The 23,198-nt window shown below is 41.8% G+C and overlaps 1 protein-coding gene across 3 annotated transcripts in view; it reads left to right on the top strand.

Moving 5' to 3' along the window:
• Positions 1-16,656, top strand: part of usp25 (ubiquitin specific peptidase 25) — a 30,506-nt gene extending 13,850 nt beyond the window's left edge. The window contains exons 9-26 of one of the 3 annotated variants that reach the window (XM_047343490.1): positions 101-174; positions 1,374-1,525; positions 2,976-3,103; positions 3,218-3,313; positions 3,473-3,637; positions 4,455-4,693; positions 4,848-4,918; positions 5,021-5,249; positions 5,952-6,212; positions 6,590-6,729; positions 7,903-8,076; positions 9,579-9,674; positions 10,591-10,769; positions 11,424-11,502; positions 11,674-11,753; positions 12,073-12,196; positions 14,044-14,236; positions 15,769-16,655. In XM_047343490.1, the coding sequence (XP_047199446.1) occupies positions 101-174; positions 1,374-1,525; positions 2,976-3,103; positions 3,218-3,313; positions 3,473-3,637; positions 4,455-4,693; positions 4,848-4,918; positions 5,021-5,249; positions 5,952-6,212; positions 6,590-6,729; positions 7,903-8,076; positions 9,579-9,674; positions 10,591-10,769; positions 11,424-11,502; positions 11,674-11,753; positions 12,073-12,196; positions 14,044-14,236; positions 15,769-15,941 (2,653 nt within the window). In that variant the 3' untranslated portion in view covers positions 15,942-16,655. Of the gene's footprint in view, positions 1-100; positions 175-1,373; positions 1,526-2,975; positions 3,104-3,217; positions 3,314-3,472; positions 3,638-4,454; positions 4,694-4,847; positions 4,919-5,020; positions 5,250-5,951; positions 6,213-6,589; positions 6,730-7,902; positions 8,077-9,578; positions 9,675-10,590; positions 10,770-11,423; positions 11,503-11,673; positions 11,754-12,072; positions 12,197-14,043; positions 14,237-15,768 lie in introns of all 3 variants that reach the window. The other 2 variants (XM_047343491.1, XM_047343492.1) reach the window with 2 other exon arrangements.
• The last annotated feature ends 6,542 nt before the right edge of the window (positions 16,657-23,198 follow it).

Below are 23,198 nucleotides of genomic sequence, written 5' to 3'. Positions count from 1 at the left end.
TGATAGGACTGAATTCTCAAGCAGAGTCACATGTAAGTTTCACATGTAAGGACTGAATCTGAGATGCCTCATGTTTACCACCTTTTTTTGTTGTTGTCAGGGAGGGCGAGAAACCAAAGAACCCCATGGTGGAGCTTTTCTATGGTCGCTTCCTTGCTGTGGGCGTCCTGGAAGGTGAGAAGAGGTGTTAAATTAAAACCAATAAAGAGACAAAATAAAACAATCACAGCAAGATTACGCGTTTGGATGCTCTGATTACAGCAGCCAGAAAGCGAGCCAGTTCTTGCCCCTGGTAATGAAGAGTGACCTTGTCTTAATGAGATGTGGTCCATGTAAAAGAGGAGAGCGGTTGCATTGATTGTGGAAGACCTTGACGGCTGATTGACATTGCGCTTATTATGCATGACAATACTGGCCCAGAGCCACCAAAAGCTGAGCCAGTGGACTCTGCTGCTCATAAAATGACCTTAATGCCTCATCTGCATGTCCGCTAGCAACTCCTCTCCTCTTTTTTTTTCTGTTTTTGGAAGGGAGGGGGGTCTTATCAGGGAGCTACGTGCAGCCATTTATGTAGTTGTGATTGAGTGACTGCCGAACAACTGAAAATCACATTGTTTTCAAACGAGAGTGAAGTGGCTGTAATTACCTTTTATTAAGCTCCTCGCATTTCCAACTCTCCTATATGGTGCATGTGATTCTCTGTATCTTTCTCTCTCACATGAGCCGTTTTCAGACAGGAACTCTGGAGAATGTCTGAACTTTGCTTTTCACATATTAAAAGCAGATTGTTTTTCAGGTCAGACACACTCACAAAACCACAAAAATCACCAGAAAGTTCTGGCGAGGGGTGTTGCCTGGGTAGAGCATGCAGGAGGCAGGACATAGCATAAGAATTCCGCTGGGAAGATCACATGCTTTTGTTTACAGCACATCGACACCGGCATTAGTCTGTATCACCAAAAGCTTGTGAATCTCGGTGACATCGTCGTTGTATGGCTCCTTGTTTTCATCTGGAGATATTTGTATTCTTTGTTTTTTATCCGTTTCATGTCTGTTAGAAACGTAATCAACGCACCCACTCACTCCCAGTGATTCCCCTGGAGAATCTCCTGCTGTTTTATCTAATGGGAGTCTTTACTAGTGGCCTGGCAGAAGGTTTCGCAGAGAAAGTCTGAAGCCTCTGACTTTGTTATTTGCGTTCCAGCCTCTCTCCAGATGCTGTCAGGAGATCTGGAGTTCAGTGCATGTCTGAAAGCAGCTATGGTTATAACCCAGCTTTGAATAGGTGACACACAGCTGCCTCATGGTGTGCACTGGCCTTGTTCTCACATATCTCCTCAGTTCATCTCTATTGTATGTGTGTATTTCAACAGGTAAAAAGTTCGAGAACACAGAGATGTTTGGACAGTACCCACTGCAGGTGAACGGCTTCAAGGATCTTCATGAGTGTCTTGAGGCTGCAATGATTGAGGGCGAGATCGAGTCCCTGCACTCGGCAGAGAACTCTGCCCGGTCTGGACAAGAGGTCAGTGCTAAAGCAGGATGACAACAGTCGTTTTGTCCAAAAGACTTTTGACTGACATTTTCAGAAGTTGTACAACATGAACTAAGTTTTGTTTTTCATCCTCAGATGTAATACAAGAGTGAACTAGCAATACATAATGACTAATATGACCATATGTTTATCATTGGCATCTCGGGATGTATAATATTGGAGAGAACTCTTTGCCTGCAGACATTGCTGAAAATAATCATTAGACACATAACAAAAATTAAAATACTTGAATATTTTATTGCAATTGTAAAATATTAACTGCTAATGGCATTGTGGCATTATATTTTTGCTCATCACATCTAAAATCTTGCTCATAACTTTAGTTAAAGCAGATGAGAGGTTTCTGACAACATTACCTACATCCAAGGGGCATGGAGAAGGTCAACATTCCACACTTGCCATATACTGTATTAGATGTATGACAATAAAGTTCTTGTATGTACTACAAGTATAAGACCTGTAGTTCTGACCTCTCCAACCAATTGTTAATCACTACCTATCATGAGCACTAAAGAGAAGAAAATCAGGTTAAATGATATAGGATTATGTGGTGGATCCTCTCCAAAGGTTTGACCTTCTTGCCCTTATGTGACACCTTTGCTATTCTGAGTCTGACCTCTGGTTAGCCGTGGCCTTGCCCACCCTGTCCCTCAGCAGCTGGGTGTAGCTAATTAACAGGCAAGTACACAGATGGGTATGGCACCCAGCCCTCTGGAAAAGCACCAGGCATGAGTATGTGGGGGGGAGCATTAGACACAAGGATTGAGAGGGAGTGATGCTCCATTCAGATCATGCAGGCATACAGGGTTTCCTCCGGGAGAGTGGTCAGGGGAATTTCTATGTCCTCAAATATCTGGATCAGGCCAAAATTCATTTACCTTCCATGTCTAAGTGGATCAGGGAGAGACACGTTTGCTTCCTGTCATGAAATGACCTTTGCTTTGTATAAAATTCAGTCTGATTGAACTTTGACCAGCAAAATCTAAAGGCTCCTCCATGTCCAGCCTGTTTGAGAGGGGGTGGGACTTATGTCTCATTCGTAAACATTTTTTGTTTATATTGTTTAATAACCTTGCAGCAAGAGAAGAAATGCTCTTTGGTTACATCTAAGTACAATGACAGAGGTTAATGACAGTGAAAAGTTTGATAAAAACAAATCTGACTGACAATTTTGTTGGCTGCTGTTGTTTGCCCACAAGCCTGGCAAGCTCCTCCCCACATTATTCCATGTCCCCCCTGTTTTTTTGCCACAGCAGAACCTCTACATTGTCTCACTGCAACATAAATCAGCAGCCAAATAAATCGAATGACAATTAGAGTGGAGTATAATCATTTAACTGAAACTAAGGGCAGAATATCTTTGCCATGCACTAGAGTCAAACATAAGAAAGTTTATCTCAACATCAACATTTTCTTTCAGCACTGGTTCACAGAGCTCCCTCCCGTGTTGACCTTTGAACTGTCAAGATTTGAATTCAACCAAGCACTAGGACGACCTGAGAAGATCCACAACAAGCTGGAGTTCCCCTCGATGCTCTACATGGACAGGTGACAGAAATAATAACCCTGGACTGTGTTATGGAAAATCTTTGCCTCAGCTGTAAATGAACATCTCAAATCTCTTTAAGAGTGAAACCTATGTTGGGATCTTTGTGTTGGTAGGTACATGGACAGGAACAGGGAAATAACCAGGATCAAGAGGGAGGAGATCAGGAGGCTTAAAGAGCATCTGACGCTCCTCCAACAGCGACTGGAGAGGTACCACTTGTCCACCTCTGTATTTAGCCACAGTCAACAAGAGCCATGGAGAGTAAATTCTCCCTGACAGTGCTCATTATGCCCCCCCTCTCTTATTTCTCTCCCCCTGTGCTTGCTTCCATCCCGTGACTCTCGCTGTTTCTCTCTGGTCCTTCTCAGGTATCTGAGTTATGGCTCAGGCCCCAAGAGGTTTCCTCTGGCAGATGTCCTCCAGTACGCCATGGAGTTTGCCTCCAGTAAGCCTGTGTGCAGTTCCCCAGTAGAGGACATTGACTCATCAGTGCCCCCCGGTGGCACAGCAGGACAACAGCTGCCCCCACCAAGGTAAGTTTCAAACATTATGGGCCTTGTGCAAGAACATTTCTGTATTCTCATCCTGAATTTCCTCTTTTCATTTGCCTGTGTTAATGTTCCAATAGATAATTAAAATCCTTTGGTAATCCAAAAGGGAAATTTGCAAGTCAGATTCAGCAAAGTCTTCACTGCACAAACATAAATTGCTTGTTTTAACTTGATGAATGCCACCTGTTCATAAATGGGTGCACAATTTGAATTGACCATTAAACTTAAGACTGCCTGTTGCTTTATTTATAGACACAAAATGTCACCCGAGTGTGAAAAGTACAGCTTAACAGCACAGATCTTAAATCCAGCTGTTGGAATTGAGCAGATGACAACTGAAAGAACAATGAGCAGAGACAGTAGTCATATATTAGGGGCCGAAAACACACACAAAAAAGTTATGTCATCGGTGTACAGTGACAGAAATAAAGAGGGAACTATGTGACATGAATTTAGCTGCAGAATCATGTCTCAGTAAGGCAAATGGGTACATGACTGACCTGGGGGGGGGGGGTGGTTTAGTCAACATGACGATCACAGATTGCAGGCCACTCACGGATTCTGTTGGTACGTAAGAGAAATCTCAAAATACAAGAAAACTAATGAATACAACAAGTTTTAAAATATACATTGTACATTTCTATGTAATTCTTACATCAGGCAGTATTTTTTAGATTAAATTTAATTGAACAAAGTATTTTCAACAGTGTCATCTTTTTTTTTTTTCCTAACATAGGCCCAGACCCATTTTCTGTATGTATTTTGGTTTTATTTTTATACCTTGTTTTTTAACCTGCAGCACAGCCGAGCAGGAGTCCCTGCCCCCCCCAGAGAGCTCAGGCTCTGCTTCAGGTCCCCCCACAGCTTCTACTGCAGCCCAGCAACAGAGAGTACCCATTCATAAACCCTTTACACAGTCCCGACTTCCTCCTGACCTGCCAATGCACCCTGCCCCGCGGCACATCTCAGAGGAGGAGCTGAGGGTGCTTGAGGGCTGCTTGCATCGTTGGAGGAGCGAAGTGGAAAATGACACCCGTGGTAGGTGTACCTGCCTTCCAATTGCAGCCCTTAATGTTTCCTCTGTTGTGATTCCTTCAGCATGATTTACTTGTCCATCACTTTCTGAGTAACATCAAGGTAAACTTTAGATTGGCACTTACAAATAGATTGTATACGATTCTTTTCTCACCAGATCTGCAGGGCAGCATAACCAGAATCCACAGAACCATAGAGCTTATGTACTCTGACAAATCTATGATGCAGGTGAGCACCAGTTTTCTGTAATCAGTCGTAATTGTGATGCAAAAAGCCATATCGAGTGCTTCATTTATAAATCAGCGTATTAAACCTCTTATGTTATTACAGGTGCCATACCGGCTTCATGCAGTGCTGGTCCATGAAGGCCAGGCCAATGCAGGCCACTACTGGGCTTATATCTACGATCCACATCAGCGCTGCTGGATGAAGTACAATGACATCTCAGTCACTAAGTCGTCGTGGGAGGAGCTGGTCAGGGACTCGTTTGGAGGCTACCGCAACGCCAGTGCTTACTGTCTCATGTATATCAACGACAAGAAGCCCTTTCTCATAGAAGGTACATGTGCACTTAAGATTAGCTGTTTGTAGCATTTATATGTATCTTGTGGTGTGAGTGCTATCTTCATACTGTATGTACTTATGAAGGACAATTATAGTACTTCTGTTGAGTGTAACTCTTGACTTTTTGACTTCCAGTAGCTAAATCTCTACATTCAAGGTAGACAGGCTAACAGGAAGTTAGTTCTAAATTTGCGCAAATATAAATATATACAGGCTAAAAGTTGAGTTTCATATGGATATGGATAGTACGGCTGTCAAAGACATACAGTGTTTCTGCTAAAAAGCTGCAAATGAAGTTTAAACTCGACAACATAGCCGAGAGTTCAATTATCGTAATCTTTCAAACATTTTATTTTATCCTCTCATTTGTTTTCTAATAGTTATTCTGTCAGCTTCCTCACTGGTGTTCATATATTTTCATATGTAAAAATGCCTTACCTTTGAGCTTCTTGTCAATTTAATTCTACAATCAATTCAATTAAGTAAGTAGAGCTGATTCCAATGAGTTAGTTTTTTCTCTGTAGGACAGTTTGTAGTTGCTTGACCAGCTCAGACTGGCTGCTGAAAATGAAAAAGACTAATTCTGAAAGAAAAAACTTCTTCAGTTTATTGAGAGGTAATGATAGTAACAGAGTTTTGATTCCATGTTTTGCAGCAGAGCTTATAAGTTTATTGTCCCTCTCTGTTGACTTTGCAGAGGAGTTTGATAAGGAGACGGGACAGCTACTCAGTGGCATGGACAAACTGCCTCCAGACCTGAAGCACTATGTGAAGGAGGACAATGAGCTGTTTGACAAGGAGGTTGAGGAGTGGGACACTCTGCAGGCCCGCAAGGCCCAGCAGGAGAAGCTGGCGATGGTCGCTGCGGCCGCTGCTGCCTGCGCAGCATCCAGCAACTCCACCTCTTCCTCCTCCCCTCAGCCCATGAGTACTGAATCAAGCCCTCCAGACAACACAGGTCAGTCATGACCCTCAGGATACTGACAATCAATACTAATCAATCAGTAGTGGTCAGTTTTATAATCGAGGAGATGCAGACAAGAAACTACAGTGGGACAAATTAATTCAATATTCATTTCTAATACTTTAATCCACTACTAAAAATAATAATAATTTAATGAAGTAAAGAGATAGTTCACGAACAATGAACATTCTTAATTTGGAGCCACGCTCACGCTAATTCAGAAACCCTTACAACTTGCACTTTGCTGTTGTGACATTTGTGTGGATGACAGACAAAGTGATTAGAAAATGCTTGTGTTAAAAGAGAAGAGTTGAAATGGGAAGAGCTGTGTATTGCTTTATTGCTCTGATGGTGTAGTTGTCCTCCCACAGTGGCCCAGCAGGAGCCAGAGTACATGGAGCAGCCGTCACCCACAAACGACTCCAAACACCTGCAGGAGGACACAGAGAGAGCCATCTGTAGAGCTGCTGCAGAGCAAGAGGAGAGAAGCCCTGAAGCATTGTTAAACGCTGTATGTGAAATATAAAGACACCGTGCACCACTCTCACACCAAGTCGTTGCCACCCATCATGTCCATTTGTCTTCAGTTAAATATTAGTCAGGATTTTGTATTATTTCATTCCATCCTCTTTCATCATTTACACCTTGAATTAATCATGGGTGAGGTGTCATTTTTCTTTAGAATGTTATTTTCAAGTTCAATTTGAATGTGAAAGGTGTCACTTGTAGTGACGTGATCGTGGGGACAGTTTCACTGACAATCTTCGCTGGACTTACAGCACTATGGACCTTAATCGGGTCTTTCAGCCTATTGGGTTTTCTTCACTGGCAACTTCACAACTTTATAAGCAGACGGACAAATTCACATATGGCCTTACCAGCAGAGAAGTTAACAGCCAAAAAGTCTGTTTTATTTTTTAAGATCTGGTGGAGACCAAACTAGAGCTAAAAGCATGACGCAAATGAATGATTCCATCATATCAACATTAAAGGTGAAAATATGTCTCTGTTGGGTTTAGTGTCTTTCCACTGCCCCCAGGTGAGCAAAAAATATATAATGCAGGTTAAACAGATCCATTTGAGCTGTGGATTTGCTCTCCCATTTTAACATTTGAATTGAATAGGAATAGGAAGGGAGAGGAGGAACAAAAACAATATTTCCTTACACATATAGAAGTTTAAGCTTGGAAGACGTGAATTTATCCTTTAATCCCTTTTTCGTGCTTATTCAAGTTTCCACCACCATTTCCAGAAGTGTTACCTGTGAGTCTGAACAAGGATTAAGCTATTTTATCTGTCAAGCTCTCTTTTCAAGAGGCAGAGAGAATATGTGGATATGCTTGACAGATTGGTCAGTGCACGCTCCAACTGTTGTGTCAACTCAACACCTCTGTTTCATACTCATACTGGAGGTGCAGTGACTTGGCCCCACATGCAAAAAGTGGAAGTTTATCGGAAATTATATAATTTCTACTCTGCCGTCCACAAGTACAGGATTGGTGAACATAAACGCTTAAGTCAGTCAGTAAACCCCATTGAATTTTTTTAGTGTTCAGATATTAAATGAGTTTATTCATTCAGTACTGTTTTGCCAATATCTCAGTTTTCCCTCTCTGTCTGATGTTCCTTGCCTTTGCATCACTTCTCTATCCTTCCTGTTTCATCTGTCCCATTCTCTCTACAGTCTGTTCCCCCTCCCACTTCCCCTCAGCCTGAGGTCCAGGTGAGCAACCCCTCTACCCCTCCTCCTGACCTGGTCATGGAGGATGAGTCCCCAGGCCAGCGCACCGTTGAGGTGGCCATTCCCAATGTGGGGACCTTTGTCATTGACTCAGAAGAGGGGGGGTATGATGACGAGGTAGCTCTTGCACAGATATGACTCCTCGCCGTATTTTGTGCAATGTGCTGAGACGCCTGTGCCTTTTTGATACATTCACATGGCTCTACTCAAGATTTTTCACACCTGAGAAAATCTGACACTTTATGTGGACTGATTTCTGGATTGGCTTGAGGCTGAAAATGCAATGCAACCAGACTGACCTCTTTCTTGACAGTTCTGTTCGACCCTTGTGTGAAAAGTCTCTTCTCGAGCCAGTCTGCATCTTGGCACAAAGGCTAGTTGACCTTTTGTAGAAATCTCAGGAACTGTTTCTTCACATGAGTCACAGTTAAATAAAAAAAGCCAAGAACACATTGTCATGGCATGTTATGAATAAACTGCTTTAATTTGATATCAAACCATTTTCTGTAGTCAAAAGGTAATGAGATGTTTATTACATTCTGCACAGATTTCATGCAGTTATGGAATCATAGTTTATTTATCTTTTGAAATTGGCCTCATATCAGTATTTGAAGATCAGTATGACAGTGTTCAGACCTGTTCAGAAACTGTGTCTCAGGGGATCCGTTCACAAGTGGGCAGCTTTAAGTACAAACGTGAATGTATACGTTTTCCCCCCCCCCAATATTTATTCAAGAGTGTGGTCTTTCAGTTTGAGAGCTGGATTTACTGATTTAACGTTCAGATTTTGAAATCCTTTCACTCAAAACTCTTCGCTTGCACTCTTAGCTCCTGCTTGTGATTAGATTTGCTCTGGTTGCGATTAGATATTTTGTTGCTTTGTTGCGCGCAGCCACATCTAGCAATATCGAGTTTTGGCGATTGCACGACGATAGGACGATGTGACTGAGGTGAAGATCGCCCAACACTGATGTGCACAGTGCATTGATTTCCTCAGCCCTTCTCTCTGTCTCCCTCTCACACTGACACACACACACACACACACACACACACACACACACACACACACACACACACACACACACACACACACACACACACACACACTACTGAAGAAAGCATCTTCCTAAAACCCACATTTGGTGACGTTGTCCTCTGATCATAAGTGGTCGCAGGAGACACATTCTAGTACCACGTCTGAATTGTCCTACTTAGAGCTGTCCATTTGTGATCGGATCACATGTGGATGGATGTTAACACCAGGTGTGAACAGGGCCGATGTTCTGAGCAGACAATTGCTGTTGTTAGTGAGTTTTCCAGCCTGTTCCCTCATGTCCCTGAACTTCTAGTTACGGGTCACACACAGCTGTCATGCTGCTGCCTTGGTTTTCTCACATTATCCTTGTGAGGATTGTGCATCTTGCCATTGAACCGGCCGTCTCTGTCTCTCACAGTTGTCACTCTAACAAATGCATGGACTGCTGAGTGATGCCTGGCATGCCCTGACTATGGTATGCTTTACTGTAGTGCCTGAGAGCACGTAACTTAGACGTTGGCCTTGCTTGGTTCGTCCCAAGGACCTATTGTTTTGTTTAACATGGTTCCTGCTCCCTGGGCAGGCGATGATGACCCCCAACATGCAGGGTATAATAATGGCCATTGGCAAATCCGGCTGCATACATGAAAAGAATGGGCCTGAGGCAGCCTTTTTTAAGGTACACACCATCTCTCCTCTACCGTCCCTCATTTCATCTCCACCTTCACCTGCCTTCCCCTTTATGTCATTCAATTTCTTTGATGTTCTCTTGTTTACTTTCTCTTAGTGCGCTAGATAAATACTTATAAGTACTTATAAGCACAGTAGTATAATAACATTGGCCTATGTTCAGAGGTGATTGTTTTTTTCAATTCTTGAGTCGGAAGATACAAGTAGAAATGTATCTGTAATATTGTGCTGTACTCTAAACTGCTTCTCTTTCCTGGTGCCACATTAGAGTATTGAAATCAGCCAAATACAGTCTTGAGCCTTAAGGTTAACAAAATCATTGTGTTCTGAACTTTCTGCAAAGAACTTGTTCGATGGGACAACGTATAGAGACGCAAAAGGGTAATAGTCCAGGTTTATACAAACATCTAGTAGCCATATATTGAGGAAGAACTGTCTTCTTATAATTAGATTGCATATCAATAAGTGAATGTGTGTCCAACCATCAATATTTGACATATTTTATCTTCATTTACTATTGGAGACGCATCTGCTTTTCTGTGTGTTGGCATCTAACTTCTGTTGAGCTGTCGACTTTTTTACCCCAAACAGAGGAGAAGATCGTTTGTTATTTTGCCCAGTATTTATAGAACCCTTCAGACAGTTGTGTATTTATTTGTGTCGCGTTGGAGCAGATTTTGTTTTGCATATCTTAGCCCCTGCAGTACTTATGTTTTGCACAAGTATGAGTCTAAAATGACAAGTGTGCTGTACCTTTATAAAGTAGCTGAATAGGAAAGAAAAGTTGAATTTAGTTTATCATAAAGGGCTTGACTGAAGAGCAGGTAAATAAGTGTCCATGATCATACCTCCTAAACCTCCAGAGATTTAACCATGGACCGTTACTACTTTGTCACTCTGCTCAGGCCATAAAGCTGGAGTATGCTCGTCTTCTGAGATTCGCCCAAGAGGACACATCACTTGAGAATGACTACCGACTTCAGCACGTCATCGTCTACTTCATCCAAAACCAGGCCCCCAAGAAAATTCTGGAGAGGACTCTGCTCACACAGTTTGCTGACAGGAACCTGGCATTTGATGAGAGGTAGCTCAGACTCTGTTACACTATGCCACAACCTTGTATTTACAAAAAAAAGTCTTATATATCATGTATATTCAGTGCTTTTCCAGTGGGTGCCCTAAACTTTGTCACTTTCTAGAAGTTATTTTTTATACTGTCAACTTCTTAAAATGACCAGCAGAGGGTAGCAGAGACCTTTACTGACGTTACCGCAGCGTCGTCAGTGATCATGTCTCATCCGGACACTGCTTTCTGATGAGTCTTGCCTCTGTCTTTTGTTCCAGCACAAATCCTAAGACACACATGTACACTAATGATCTTTTTAATACTGCTGGGAAATATAAAGATTCCCTCCCCAGTCATATTGTGATGCTCATGTCACTAGAATGTGTAACGCTCCTTACTAATTCTCAAAACTTTTCAACTACGCTTGTTGGCCTCAATCCATATTCATGAGTGAAAAATTGATTTCTCCCTTCTCCTCTATTTTGAGCGAGATAATTAGATTTATGTGTGCATGTGGCCTCAATAGGAGCCTCCGGAGGAGCGTTTCACTTCTCCTCTCAGCTCTAAAGAGTGATTCATTAGGCCACGTTCAGGCCTAGGGGCAGGGCGGACCGTTTCATCTCCTAAGTACATCACGATGACTCACCATCTCCTTGTGTTCCCCTCCCACAGATGTAAGAGCATTATGAATGTGGCACGTGCCAAACTGGACCTAATTAAGCCAGAGGAGGTCAACATGGATGAATATGAGGTCAGCAGTGCTCTTTCTTCATCTAAAACAGTAGACTGCCTTTACAGTAGTATCACACATTGTCTGTAAAGCTTTTCCAGTGACACAGACATACTGGCATTTAAAAATGCCAGTATTTGTGTCATTGAATTTCCAGGAACTTGCCTTTATTAACTTGTTTGTCTACAACAGATGTGGCATCAGGACTACAGGAACTTCCGCGAGACGAGCGTCTTCATGATGACCGGCTTGGAGCTCTTTCAGAAGACAAAGTATGGTGACACCTTTTTTGAGCTCCTCCTATAATCAAACACGGGGAAAAACAAAATCCAACTCTGCCTCCAACTATCATCTTCGAGCTTTAACCCGTACATTTACTCTGAGCCGATCTGCAGCAGCCAGTGGGTGCTGAATTGTCTCCTGCAGGGGGCAGCAGTTGGCTGTCTGCGCAGCTCCAAGCTTTGTAGTTGTGCAGTGGGGTCATCAGGTTTATTTCCTCTGTAAATGGTTTGCTCTCTAAGTTCTTGGTGCAACTTTGATATTCATTTATGTGAACATAACATCTGTTCATCAACTTTGTTTCCTTCCCAGTTACGTGGAGGCTCTGATGTATCTCATTTACGCGTATCAGTACAACAAGGAGCTTTTGTCCAAAGGGCTGTATCGAGGTCATGACGAGGAGCTGCTGAGTTACTACCGTCGAGAGTGTTTGCTGGTGAGTTCTCAACACGGTGCTTTATTCCAAACAACAAGTCAGATCTCTATTGTTATGAGTGGATGTCATATTTCTTTAGTTTTCTTTGATCATACAAAGTGATCACAAAGAGGGTCTGTTGTGGAACGGAAACCTTTGTGTCCCGCGGTCCTTCCCTGTGATCGTCGCCTCTTTGTCACTCCCTTTCCTCTGTATCACACTTCCTCTGCTAAAGTGACCCAGCAAAACATAGCCAGACATTTCTCCTTCAATCCTGAGACGAGCTACTATAATCAAATTGCTTTCGCTGAGATATTGCTTTCGTTTGCTTGCTGCACACAAAAGATTCCACTGAAGATTTTTCATCTGATTCTGACAGATGAAAATCCTTTCAGCGTTACGATGTGAGCCCCCTTTTCATTTTACTCCCACCGAGCTCCAGGCTGTGCTCTGGTATTATTGGTTAGAGCTGAGGGTATTTTGGTCTGATCAGCCTCGTACTGATCTTCAGCAGCCCCCTCGCTGCTGCACTCAGTAACCTTACACCAGCATTGTGCTCATAATGTAATCACTGGAGTGGGAATAGGAAGCAGGAGGGCCTGCGAGTGTAAACACATTACCATGAGACACAAGCGTGTCCTCAGCTAACCTCAAACCTCAGCTCCGCACAGCTTGATCGGCCATCTCAGATCTCTGGCCAGAACTTCTGGCTCCGTCTGCTCAGCTGTTTACCTACGGCTCTTGTTTTAATTGAAAACACTGCTAACATTGACACAGCTAATGTACTTGGATGTTTTGCAAATCCAGCATCTCACTCTCGATTCCAAACGGGCTTTCAGAAAAACGGGTCGTTTCCTCCGAGAGAGGAGGTCAGGGAGTTTGTCTGTGACAGCAAGGTGGCTCTGGCCAAGAAGAGGAAGAAAAGCTTGTATCCACATGTAAAAACGTCAGGACCCACTTAAGCTCCAGTGGCTGTAGGACACTCGTCATATTCATGCTGCCAGTAGGATTACTGTTAGTACTTAAGCTGTTGAGAATTTATCTATTAGAGCTAATGGAAAACTTGACTCAAGAACAAAACAAGCATTGAGACATAAATGACTTAGTAAAAAAATAACGACAAAGAATATTGTTTGGAGTAAAAACATTTACACAAGATAACACAAATATACAAAAGTCAGCAAAGTGTGTTCTTGGATGTAACTCTTAAAGAAATGAAGACTTAGTCATCCTCATTTCCTTTGTCTGAAAGCTGTGAGGGCAACATGACCTTGGCTCACGTCTCCAGCTCAGGTTTTCAAACTGTGAGACGCATCCCCTTCCAGGGGTACAGGGGAGACGTGAGGCAAATATACTGCATGAGGTGAAAGGAACAGGTGCATGCTGGTGTTCTGAACACTACAGGAAGTTAGTCTTGTTTTTTTGGCTCGCTGGTTTTTGGCTCGGCTTATCATCACGGTCAGCAGTTGGTGCAGTAGCAGTGGCTGTGACACAGCAAACAGAACCAATTAAGGTTGTGTAAAAATCCTCCAAGCGTGATTTGTGGCAGTTTTCATGAAAATTCACTCTCCTTCTCAGAACTGCTAACAGTTAATTAGGCAAAGTTTTGATGTTGCCACTTTGTCAATATGTAAACAAGTATAGGCTCAAAAGACGAGAATGAAGTTGGAACTGTTAATGCACTGATGCTTCCTGTTTACTCTCCCCATAGCTCTTAGACTATGGGAACTGTATCTGTGAAACTTTGACTGTGATTATCCCTTAAATTAAATCAATTATAAAATTGTAGGAATTACAAAATCCATTAATTTTACTGTTTAAACTTTGACTCTGTAAAACGTCTACTCACCAGTATCTTCCTTCCATAGAAATTAAACGAACAAGCGGCCGCCATGTTTGAATCCGGAGAAGAACCCGAGGTGACCACGGGCTTAGGAATCATGAATGAGCTGGTGGTGCCCTGCATCCCTCTGCTGCTGGTCCACGACACGGAGAGAGACCTGCTGGCGGTGGAGGACATGAGGAACCGCTGGTGCTCTTACCTGGGCCAAGAGATGGAATGTGAGTCCCTGAGGGAGCAGGAGCAGACTCGGCCTGACAGATATTTCTGGAGAGTGAAGTCTTAGGTTACTGGTACATTCCTCAGTGCCCCTGCCAAAGATCATGATAATCAGGCCACTGCACGGTGCTTCTAGGTTGTGCAGCATTAAGAAACCTGAAGAGATGCGTTTTTATTTTAAAACATTAGACCACTGTAGAGCTCAACAGCAATATCTGCCTCTTTCAGCAATTTTGTCAACCTGTCCACATGGTTTTGAAATAAGCCGACAATACCATGGCTTCTTATTTCCACCTTGGAACTGCACTCAGGGTTTCACACGCCACAAGACTAAGAGAGCAATAGCATCAAGTTGTGCAGTGAGGTTTCTCTCTTGTTTTTGCAAAGAAAAAAATCCTTTTCGGTCATGATATAGCCTTCACGGATTCGTCAAGCTCCTATCACGTGACCGCCTTCCGGAAGAAAACAACCGGCATTAGCCTTGGCTACCAGTGCAGAACTTAACATGAATAATCAGTATACCTTGTTGTTGGTCCAAGAAAAGAAATCCCTGCTCGTACTTTTCGCCATTTCGCCATTTCTGCTTCTCGTTCGTAGACCAGCTCTTTCTGCAACTAACAACCACACACTTCCAGTCATGTGTTTTCAGATGTGTTAGTATGGACAGGTATTAAAGGTTGTTCATTGTTTGAATTTGAAAACGCCGTTTTTGAAGGAAAATGGATGACGACTAAAATCAAAGCATAGTTGTAGTTACATTCACGTTAGGGCTGTCACAGTGTCAGATTTTCACAAAGTGTTTATCATGGCTGAAATAATTCACACTAACAATATTGTCCCCGTGTATATGTGTCGGTCTGTGTTATCGTAATGCTGTTTGTTAGTTAGTTTGCTATACCTCAGTTTTGGCTAATACAAAATACTAATATTTACTTGGATTATGCAGATAGATGATCATTTCATTGATGGTCATAGCATCCACAGATTTTCCCAAAAATGTATTTAATAATTATAATAATTTATAGAAGTAGCAATAAATCTAAATACAATTTCATTTGGCCCACATCTCAGCAGATTACAGCAAGAGCCCTACTCAACGTCATTTTAATATCTTTCTTGTTTAATATGAAAAGCTTGTAAGTATGCAAATATGTTTTGAAGGGTATAACAAAGCCAGGAGAGTAACTTTACCTGATCAAAATCCACAAGGAAATATTCAAAAATGCTCCTGAAAAGAATGTGTTGGTAGAAAAAAAAGACTGGAAAGGACTCAGCTTTTATCAGTGCATTCCAGTATCAGTCCACAGAGAGCATGTTCTCAGAGTTCCTGGCCTTTGTTCAGGGAAATCACAATATTATCACCCAGACACCAATTCACCAGAGGTTCAGTCTGATTCGGTCCTGGAACAGGCTGCGATATCACGTTAAAATATTTGCCCTGTGTTCTCTGTGTTACATTTTCACTACATTATGCTGCAATGTTCAAACAGTTAATCATCCACTTTCTTTCCATCTGTCCTCCCCCTGCTGGCAGCCAACCTCCAGGAGAAGCTAACCGACTTCCTCCCCAAGTTACTGGACTGCTCCACGGAGATCAAAAGCTTCCACGACCCGCCCAAGCTGCCCTCCTACTCCACTCTGGAGCTGTGTGAACGGTTCAGCCGCATCGTGGCTGCCGTCAGCAGGATCCCCAGCGAGGGGAGATGAGCTCAGAGGGGCGGCCAGACACCCCTCCCTTTTTCACAGGCCCGACCCAGGGCAGAAATCCATGGACCTCTCTTAACCCATGCCTTCCTTTATAAATCCAGGGGTCACTTGCTTCTAGCTGTTATTCCTCTGTTTCTCTTTTGCTGCTATAGGTTTTATCACAATAAATATTATTTGATTTTTATTTCAAACAAAACACAATGGCGGAAAGGAGCAGGAAGAGACTGTTGGGAGGGAATAAGTAACTATGAGATGAGAAGTTGATGGGGGGGGAGAATAACTGGGACTGCCAGCCTGCAGTGGTTGAAAGCACACTCTGCTTCAGATTTGTTAAAAAACAAGAGTTTGAGAGTTTTTCATAGTTTATTACTGTTGTTGTTGCTGCTTGATTCAAGCTTCTCCAGCCACGTTCATAGCCCTTTCTAAAGCACCCTTCTCTGCGTGGAGAGGATCACCCTGCTGCTCGGCCTCCAGTTTGGTACAGTATTACCATGTTTTGTTTTATTTTTCTAAGGAAGTTAGGAAGGGAGCCTCCAGTTCTATCAGCGGCTCGCAGTATCTCAAATGGGTCTCATGTCTTCGTGGACTGCAGCAGAGTGAGATGTTTTAAGTGCTGTGGTAGACGGCCACAGACTTCCTGTGGCTTGTTAATAAATTGAGAGAATAAAGTTTTATTTATGGCCCCTTTAGGCCAAATAAAAAAATGCTTTGCCTTATTGTTTCTTCACTTGCACGATAATAACTGACTGACATTCAACACTGCACTGATCATAGTCTTTGATTTGAGACATCAAGGTGATTAACAGAGCGACGGTCAGTGAGGGATGAGAGACGAGGTTCAGTGTCACGCTTAAAGTCCCATTGACATTAGCTGTCGGTCTCAAACCTCCATTATTCACTGTGATCATTTAGCTGCCATTATGAAGTTTATTAGAATTTCATTAACAATGCAAAATCCAAAGATTACAAGCATTTGGCCAAAAATAATAAAGATATAGGACAGCCTCCTCTCTAGCTGCTTTGCAATTGCTATTTTTTAATAAAAAATGTTGGTCTAATTTCCTGCAGGGAAATTCATTTCCTGGAACATGGATCACTTCAATCAATCCATGTGATGAAGACAGGAAATGCCTTTTCAAAACATCGCTGCCAGCACCAGGCAGACGGTCACATGGACGTTACCTTACCTAATTGAAAATACTGAAAATATGCTGGAGTGTTTCTCCAAACTTAAACATAACAGAGTAACCAGTATATTAATCTAATCCAGTATCTTGATCAGCGAGTTACAGTCTTGTTCAGGTGCACACATCACCTACTCTGTACATGTTTGTTAATTCAATAGATGATTATATTTGAGCTGAGGTTTTATTCATTATTATGATTAAGCTGCTTTTTTTTTTTTCTTTTTTTTTACTCAAAGTTGAAGAAATCAACACTGAAAAACCTGAAAATAATCCAGAAAGACATTCAATACCAAGCTGCCATCTGAACATGTCGCAATCAGGCAATTACAGTTAAAAATCTTCAGGAAAAAATTGTATATCTGAACTCTGCACTGAGATGTGGAAATATTGACAGTGGGACATTTATACATATTTAGACAATACCACTTTTTAAAGACCTGGAACGTCCACTTTGTAAACAGGAATCTCTTGGAGGGGTGATACATACACATTTTATTTCCCTTTAAGTCCCTTTTCTATTGTAATTATGCAATTTAATAATGAAGTCATGAAGAATTAACAGTAGTACATTGTTCTAGCCATATGATCATAAATGAATAGTCCTCTAGGATGCAGAGATACCTGGAAAGGGGCGTCTTCTGACTTCATGTGATGGGGAATCGTTTACTGATCAATATAAACTTCATATTGTCTCTAGGATCATATGTCTTTTGGACCATATGTCTCTTGACCATGACTTTTCACCGATCAGATCCAAAAGTTCATCCTCTGGGGAGATACACACAAGTAATAATCACACCACACCATAAGTTGTTTACCTTTATACACACGGACCCTGGAGTTTACGCAAGAAGATGTCTGTGCTCCTGGAACATAAGACTTGGACCACATGATGTTGATGGTGGGTCTCTGTTGACTGAAGGCAGACACAGATCTGAGTTTCGAAGGACGGATAACAACCCAAACTTGTGCACACACTGGAATAACTTCAAGCTGACAGCAGCCTTGCGAACACGGTGTCTGATGGTCTGTAGCATTTACACCGTGTCTGTCATTGGCTCGGGGTGAACTTCTGCTGACAATTTGCGATTGGCTTTACGATCCTTCACGTCTCTCTGTACCACTGGGCTGTCGGCTGGCAGCTTTTCTGCTCTGGCCTCCTTTTTAAATCAGCGAGCCGCATTTTCAGCTCTTGAAACACTTAGACTGTCAACCCTGGTGCGTACGGGTATGTTTGATTTGTTCCTGCGCATGAGCTCAAGCTTTTTTTATGTAAAAATGTTCCCATCTGAACTGTGGTGGTTTTCAGATCCTTTCGTAAAAATACAGCTTTGTAAAAATACTCCATCCAAGTAAAGTTTTGATCATAATAATATATGATATATCTCTAGATATATAAACTTGGTGGATGTCGAGCTACATAGTTCATATACAGTTAGGTAGTTTATTTGTGTTTGGGGGTGGGCCACAAGATAAATCTCAGGGTAGTGAGATGACTGAGTGAAGAAAGACAAAGAAAAAAACGAAAGTTTTCTTACAAAAATCTGTTTTCATTTTTAGGGTATTTCAAACATTCAAAAATGGATAATTTGACCTCTTCAGACACATGAATGGTGATTTAAGTGGAACCATGTGAGAATTTACAGGGAAATCACTATTTGTTGGAACTGCTAACAACTCGCAGACATCTGGAAAGTAACATTGTGTTTTTGAAAGTGGTCAGAAGCCAAAAAGCATTGGAAACCACTGATTTAATCATCAGCAAAGTGTCATATTTAAATCAGCTGGTAGTTTCCTTAATGTCGAATTATTCAGCAAAGTAACATGCAACCAAAGTTTTACTGGAGTAAAATATACAACTTTTCTCTCTGAATCATAGCTGAGACTAGACAGCACAGAGCAGAGCACATTCATCCACTGAGGCCCAACAGGCCCTTTCTATCAAACTGCACCAAATGTCACACACGCACACATATCAGTTCTCTAAATGTCTCTAGTTTTTGAATCCATGAATTATTCCCTAGGAAATCAACATAAATATTTAAAAATGTCTTTTCTCGTAATGTTTATGAAAGTGAAAAAAAACAAATCCTGGGTGCGCCCTCTAATCTGGATCACCACCAAACTTTAATAGGTTCTTCTCTGACGCATTCCACATCCTTCCACAACGTTTCCTGGTAATCCGTCCCATAATTGTTTACAAGCAAATAACCAAACGGGTGAAACCATGGAGGTAAATATGACTTATGTCCCAAAAACGATCGAATTTCTAATTAAGTAAAATATTTGAGTAGTTACTTCCCCACACTGAATCTTAAAGGGATAGTTCACACCCCGATCAGCATAGTGGTGAGTAGATAATGAGTGGATTTTCATTTTTGGATGAACTATCCCTTTAACTAAATCTCTCAGTGTACCAGTAACATAAACAAAGCAGATTCATCCTGACATCCCACATTAAAAAGCTGATCTTACTATTTGCGCCGCTCACTCACATGTCGTCATTGACAACATGCAACTGAAGCAGTTTGTCCATTTACAGTTTTTATACAAAGGGACTTATTGTTAGCAGAGAAGTTGTGAGTAGCCCTGATGCACATTCAGGTTGTCGTACAGCTCCATTCACTGTGTGAAAAGCTCCAGCCTCACACTCCCTCCTCAGCTTGTCTCCACCGGTTCAGATTATCACCACCGCAAAACCAAATAAGGAAACTTTTACACCAGCCCATCTTGTCTTCAGTCTTTTTTACACAGTACTTTGTCCACTCAGCAGGGTAACAACACAGCAACACAATTGTTTCAATGTTATTTTTATTATCCAAGTCACTCTATTTATAGGCCACTGTTGACTTTCTCTCAAATGAGTTCTATTTTCTCAAAGGGCAGACATCATTTGTGACTGTTCCTCATACAGATCCTTCGCTGTCAGTGCAGCTCCACTCTCTGTCCCTGCTGCTACCAGTGTGGAGATCAATAATCCACTTCATCTCTGCTTATGAAGGAATATGACTTGGAGATTTACAGTAAGAGTCCTTTGTCCTTGTTTTACCCTCGTTTTTTAAAATACCGAGGCAGGAATCCCATAGACTACCTTCGGGGACAGATATTACACTAAACACCAGTTAATTGGTTACGTTAATCAACTCAAGTTTGTGTAACATCCCCAATAGTGAACTACAACTGTGTGTGTTTGTGTGTAACCACCTTGGAGTTGGCCTTCTGATAGACCCATATACGCAGACTTTGTTGAGCTGCAAATATTTACGGGACGCTCACTATAATTATTGGCAGCGGTATCCCCTAATTTTGCTCATTATTTCCATTGACTTGAAGTGGGGCGTGAGGCCAAGTTCTGTGATGATTATAGAGCAGAAACAGTGGCAGTTTATACAGTCCATGATACTGATGGACAGGCTTAATTGGTGGTTTATTCTGGTTTCCCAACAGCATCCAAATTTAAACACCACAGACCCCATTCATGACCTTCTTTTTTTTGGGGGGGGGGCTAAAACAATATAAACAGCCTTGCCAAGTCCTTCTAATTATATATTCAATGAGCATAGTAATTATTGGAACAAGTAGACAAACACTGGTAGATGTAAAGCGCGGCGGTCAATACCGGTCAGTGTTTTCTCATTAAGTCTGACATTTCTACATTTTACAGTAAACACAGAACAAGAGCTGTGTCTGTGACAATGTGACGGTGTGGTGTCTTCCCACAAAGCCACTGAGTTCCCAGAATCCCACAGGACATACAGGTGTATCTTGTCTTTTCTACGCTGTGATCGGGGCTCGGAAGTGGAGGCCACAGATTTCCCATAACACAAGCATGTGCACAGGTCGTACATGCAGTATGTGCACATGGGGAGTTTGCATATTGCCCCCGTGTCTGTGTGGGATTTCTCTGGCTTCCTCCAACAGTCCAGAGACATGCAGATAGGGGTTGAATTAGTTGAAGTTTCTAAAGGGTTGTTTGTCTCTGTGACCCTCAAACGATGGATGGCACATGTATGTGTCCAAGTAACCTACAACTGTATATCTGCTGATAAGGCTGCCTCCTGCAGGATCTGGTTAGAAAAGGCAGAAGTTCGTTCAGGGGAGGAATGACGAATGCAGTCAGGTAATAAAAAAAAGCATGATAGGGCTTTTAAAATGTTTTTTTTAAATCCGAATTTCCAACATTTCACACGGTATTAGAGAATGCAAGCAGTGGTTTGACAAACCCAAAGCTTGGGAAGTATTGGACGACATTTTGTGACACCATAGAGACAAAGTGTGGGGAATGATAAAGAAGATGAGGGAAATAAGCCAGGAGTGGGGGTAGCCAGGACTGGAAAATAACTTGGATATGTTTGTCGAGGCTCTGGATGAGGGTCAATGGTCTGGAAATATGTCAGGAAAGGAGATAAGAGGAATAAAAAGAAAAACAAGTAAAGCAAATAAAGAATAGTTGAGAGAGAGAGGGGGCGAGAGGGGTGATGCAATTAATACTCCCTTCACACTAATGGAAATGAAACAGGCTATGTGCACATCAGGACTAACTGCTCCAGGAAAAGATCTGTACTGTACAACCCTGAGCCATATGTCTCATGTAGCATGTAGAGGTCATATTACTTTTACATAACAAGGTCTGGCAGGAAGGAACATTTCCACAAAGCTGGAAAGCAGCAGTTCTCCTGTAGTACCCATCAGGAAAAGCAGGAAAAGATCTCCCCACATCTCTAACTATGGACCAACGGCACTGATTTCCCACATGCGTACAATTATGGAACTTATGATTACTTTTTATTTGGAAGAGAGGAATCTCATCAGTGTATTTAGAAAAGGAAGTAGAACAATGAATCTGTGCCTCAAATCCAGTTATCTGTGTAAATGCCCTGCCGTATCCATTATTGCAACTCTGTCCTTTCTAGTTTTCCCCTCAAGCTTCTCCATAAACTTCAACTGGTCCAGAACGCAGCTCTCTGGATCATCACCAGAGCCTCCTCCAGAGAACTCATCATCCCCGTGCTCCAACAAATAGTCAGCTCCCTGTCAAACATCATATCGATTACAAGATTCTCCCTCTTACCTTCAAGGCTGTCCATTACCTGGCACCTCAGCACCTCTTTACCTCGTACTCACGATCTTCCTCCTCCATCCTCCTCACTACTCCTCCTTGTCGCTTATCCTCGATGGGTCTAAAGTCTCCTCAGTGTACACACCTCTGAACCTGGAATTGTATCAAGTATTTTGAGCTTTTGAATATTTGTTTTTTTTAGACTGCAGAATGCACAAACATAATATGTAGGTACTAAGTGGAAATAAATCAATGTCTCATTGTCCTACCAAAAGATTAATATATAGGTTATATAAAGTTGATAACTTGTGAAATCAGTGTTTTTACCGACACCTCGATAATGTGATAATTGTGTTGATGTTGAATTTTTGTTTTTTCATAATACAATTTGCTTTATAATGACATTTTGATCACCTGAAGAATATAGAAGTATTCAAATCAAAACACAAAATAATTATTAGTGCTAACAGGTAGGGGACATTAAATGTAGGACAAAGCTGTCACCTGTTGAGCTCTCACTACTTTACAAATGTAAAAAAACGAATTTTTTAATTTCACAATGTACACCTGACTATATTGGCCCAACCATAAACAAGTAATCACACCTATGTTAAAAGTTTCAGTGGCTCAAGATGGATAATAATCTTGAGACTGCACATCCCAGGGTGTATTTAAATCAGCAGTGTGACAACATAGTATTTTCCAACACCCAAGAAGGCGAACGAAGGTGAAAGCTTTTGTTATGTTGGACTGGTATGTATCAAAATGTCTAAAGTAAAATAAAAAGTATTTGTTTGTTTTTTATTTCAGATCATCATAGTCACATTTAGAGCACATAACTCCACCAAGGCCCATTTGTCCGGTTTTGAAATCACATTTTAATTCATAAATGCTCTAAATTGCACACAGTCGCTGTTAATGTGCCTGATTTCTTTCATCATGATCCATAAATTATTCCCTAGTAAATTCATGAAAATGTCAAAAAAAGATTTTTTATTGTCTAGAACTTTG

The sequence above is a fragment of the Hippoglossus stenolepis genome, chromosome 15 (assembly GCF_022539355.2).
Source record: "Hippoglossus stenolepis isolate QCI-W04-F060 chromosome 15, HSTE1.2, whole genome shotgun sequence".
In the NCBI taxonomy this organism is placed as follows: domain Eukaryota; kingdom Metazoa; phylum Chordata; class Actinopteri; order Pleuronectiformes; family Pleuronectidae; genus Hippoglossus; species Hippoglossus stenolepis.
This window is presented reverse-complemented; position numbering and strand designations above follow the sequence as displayed.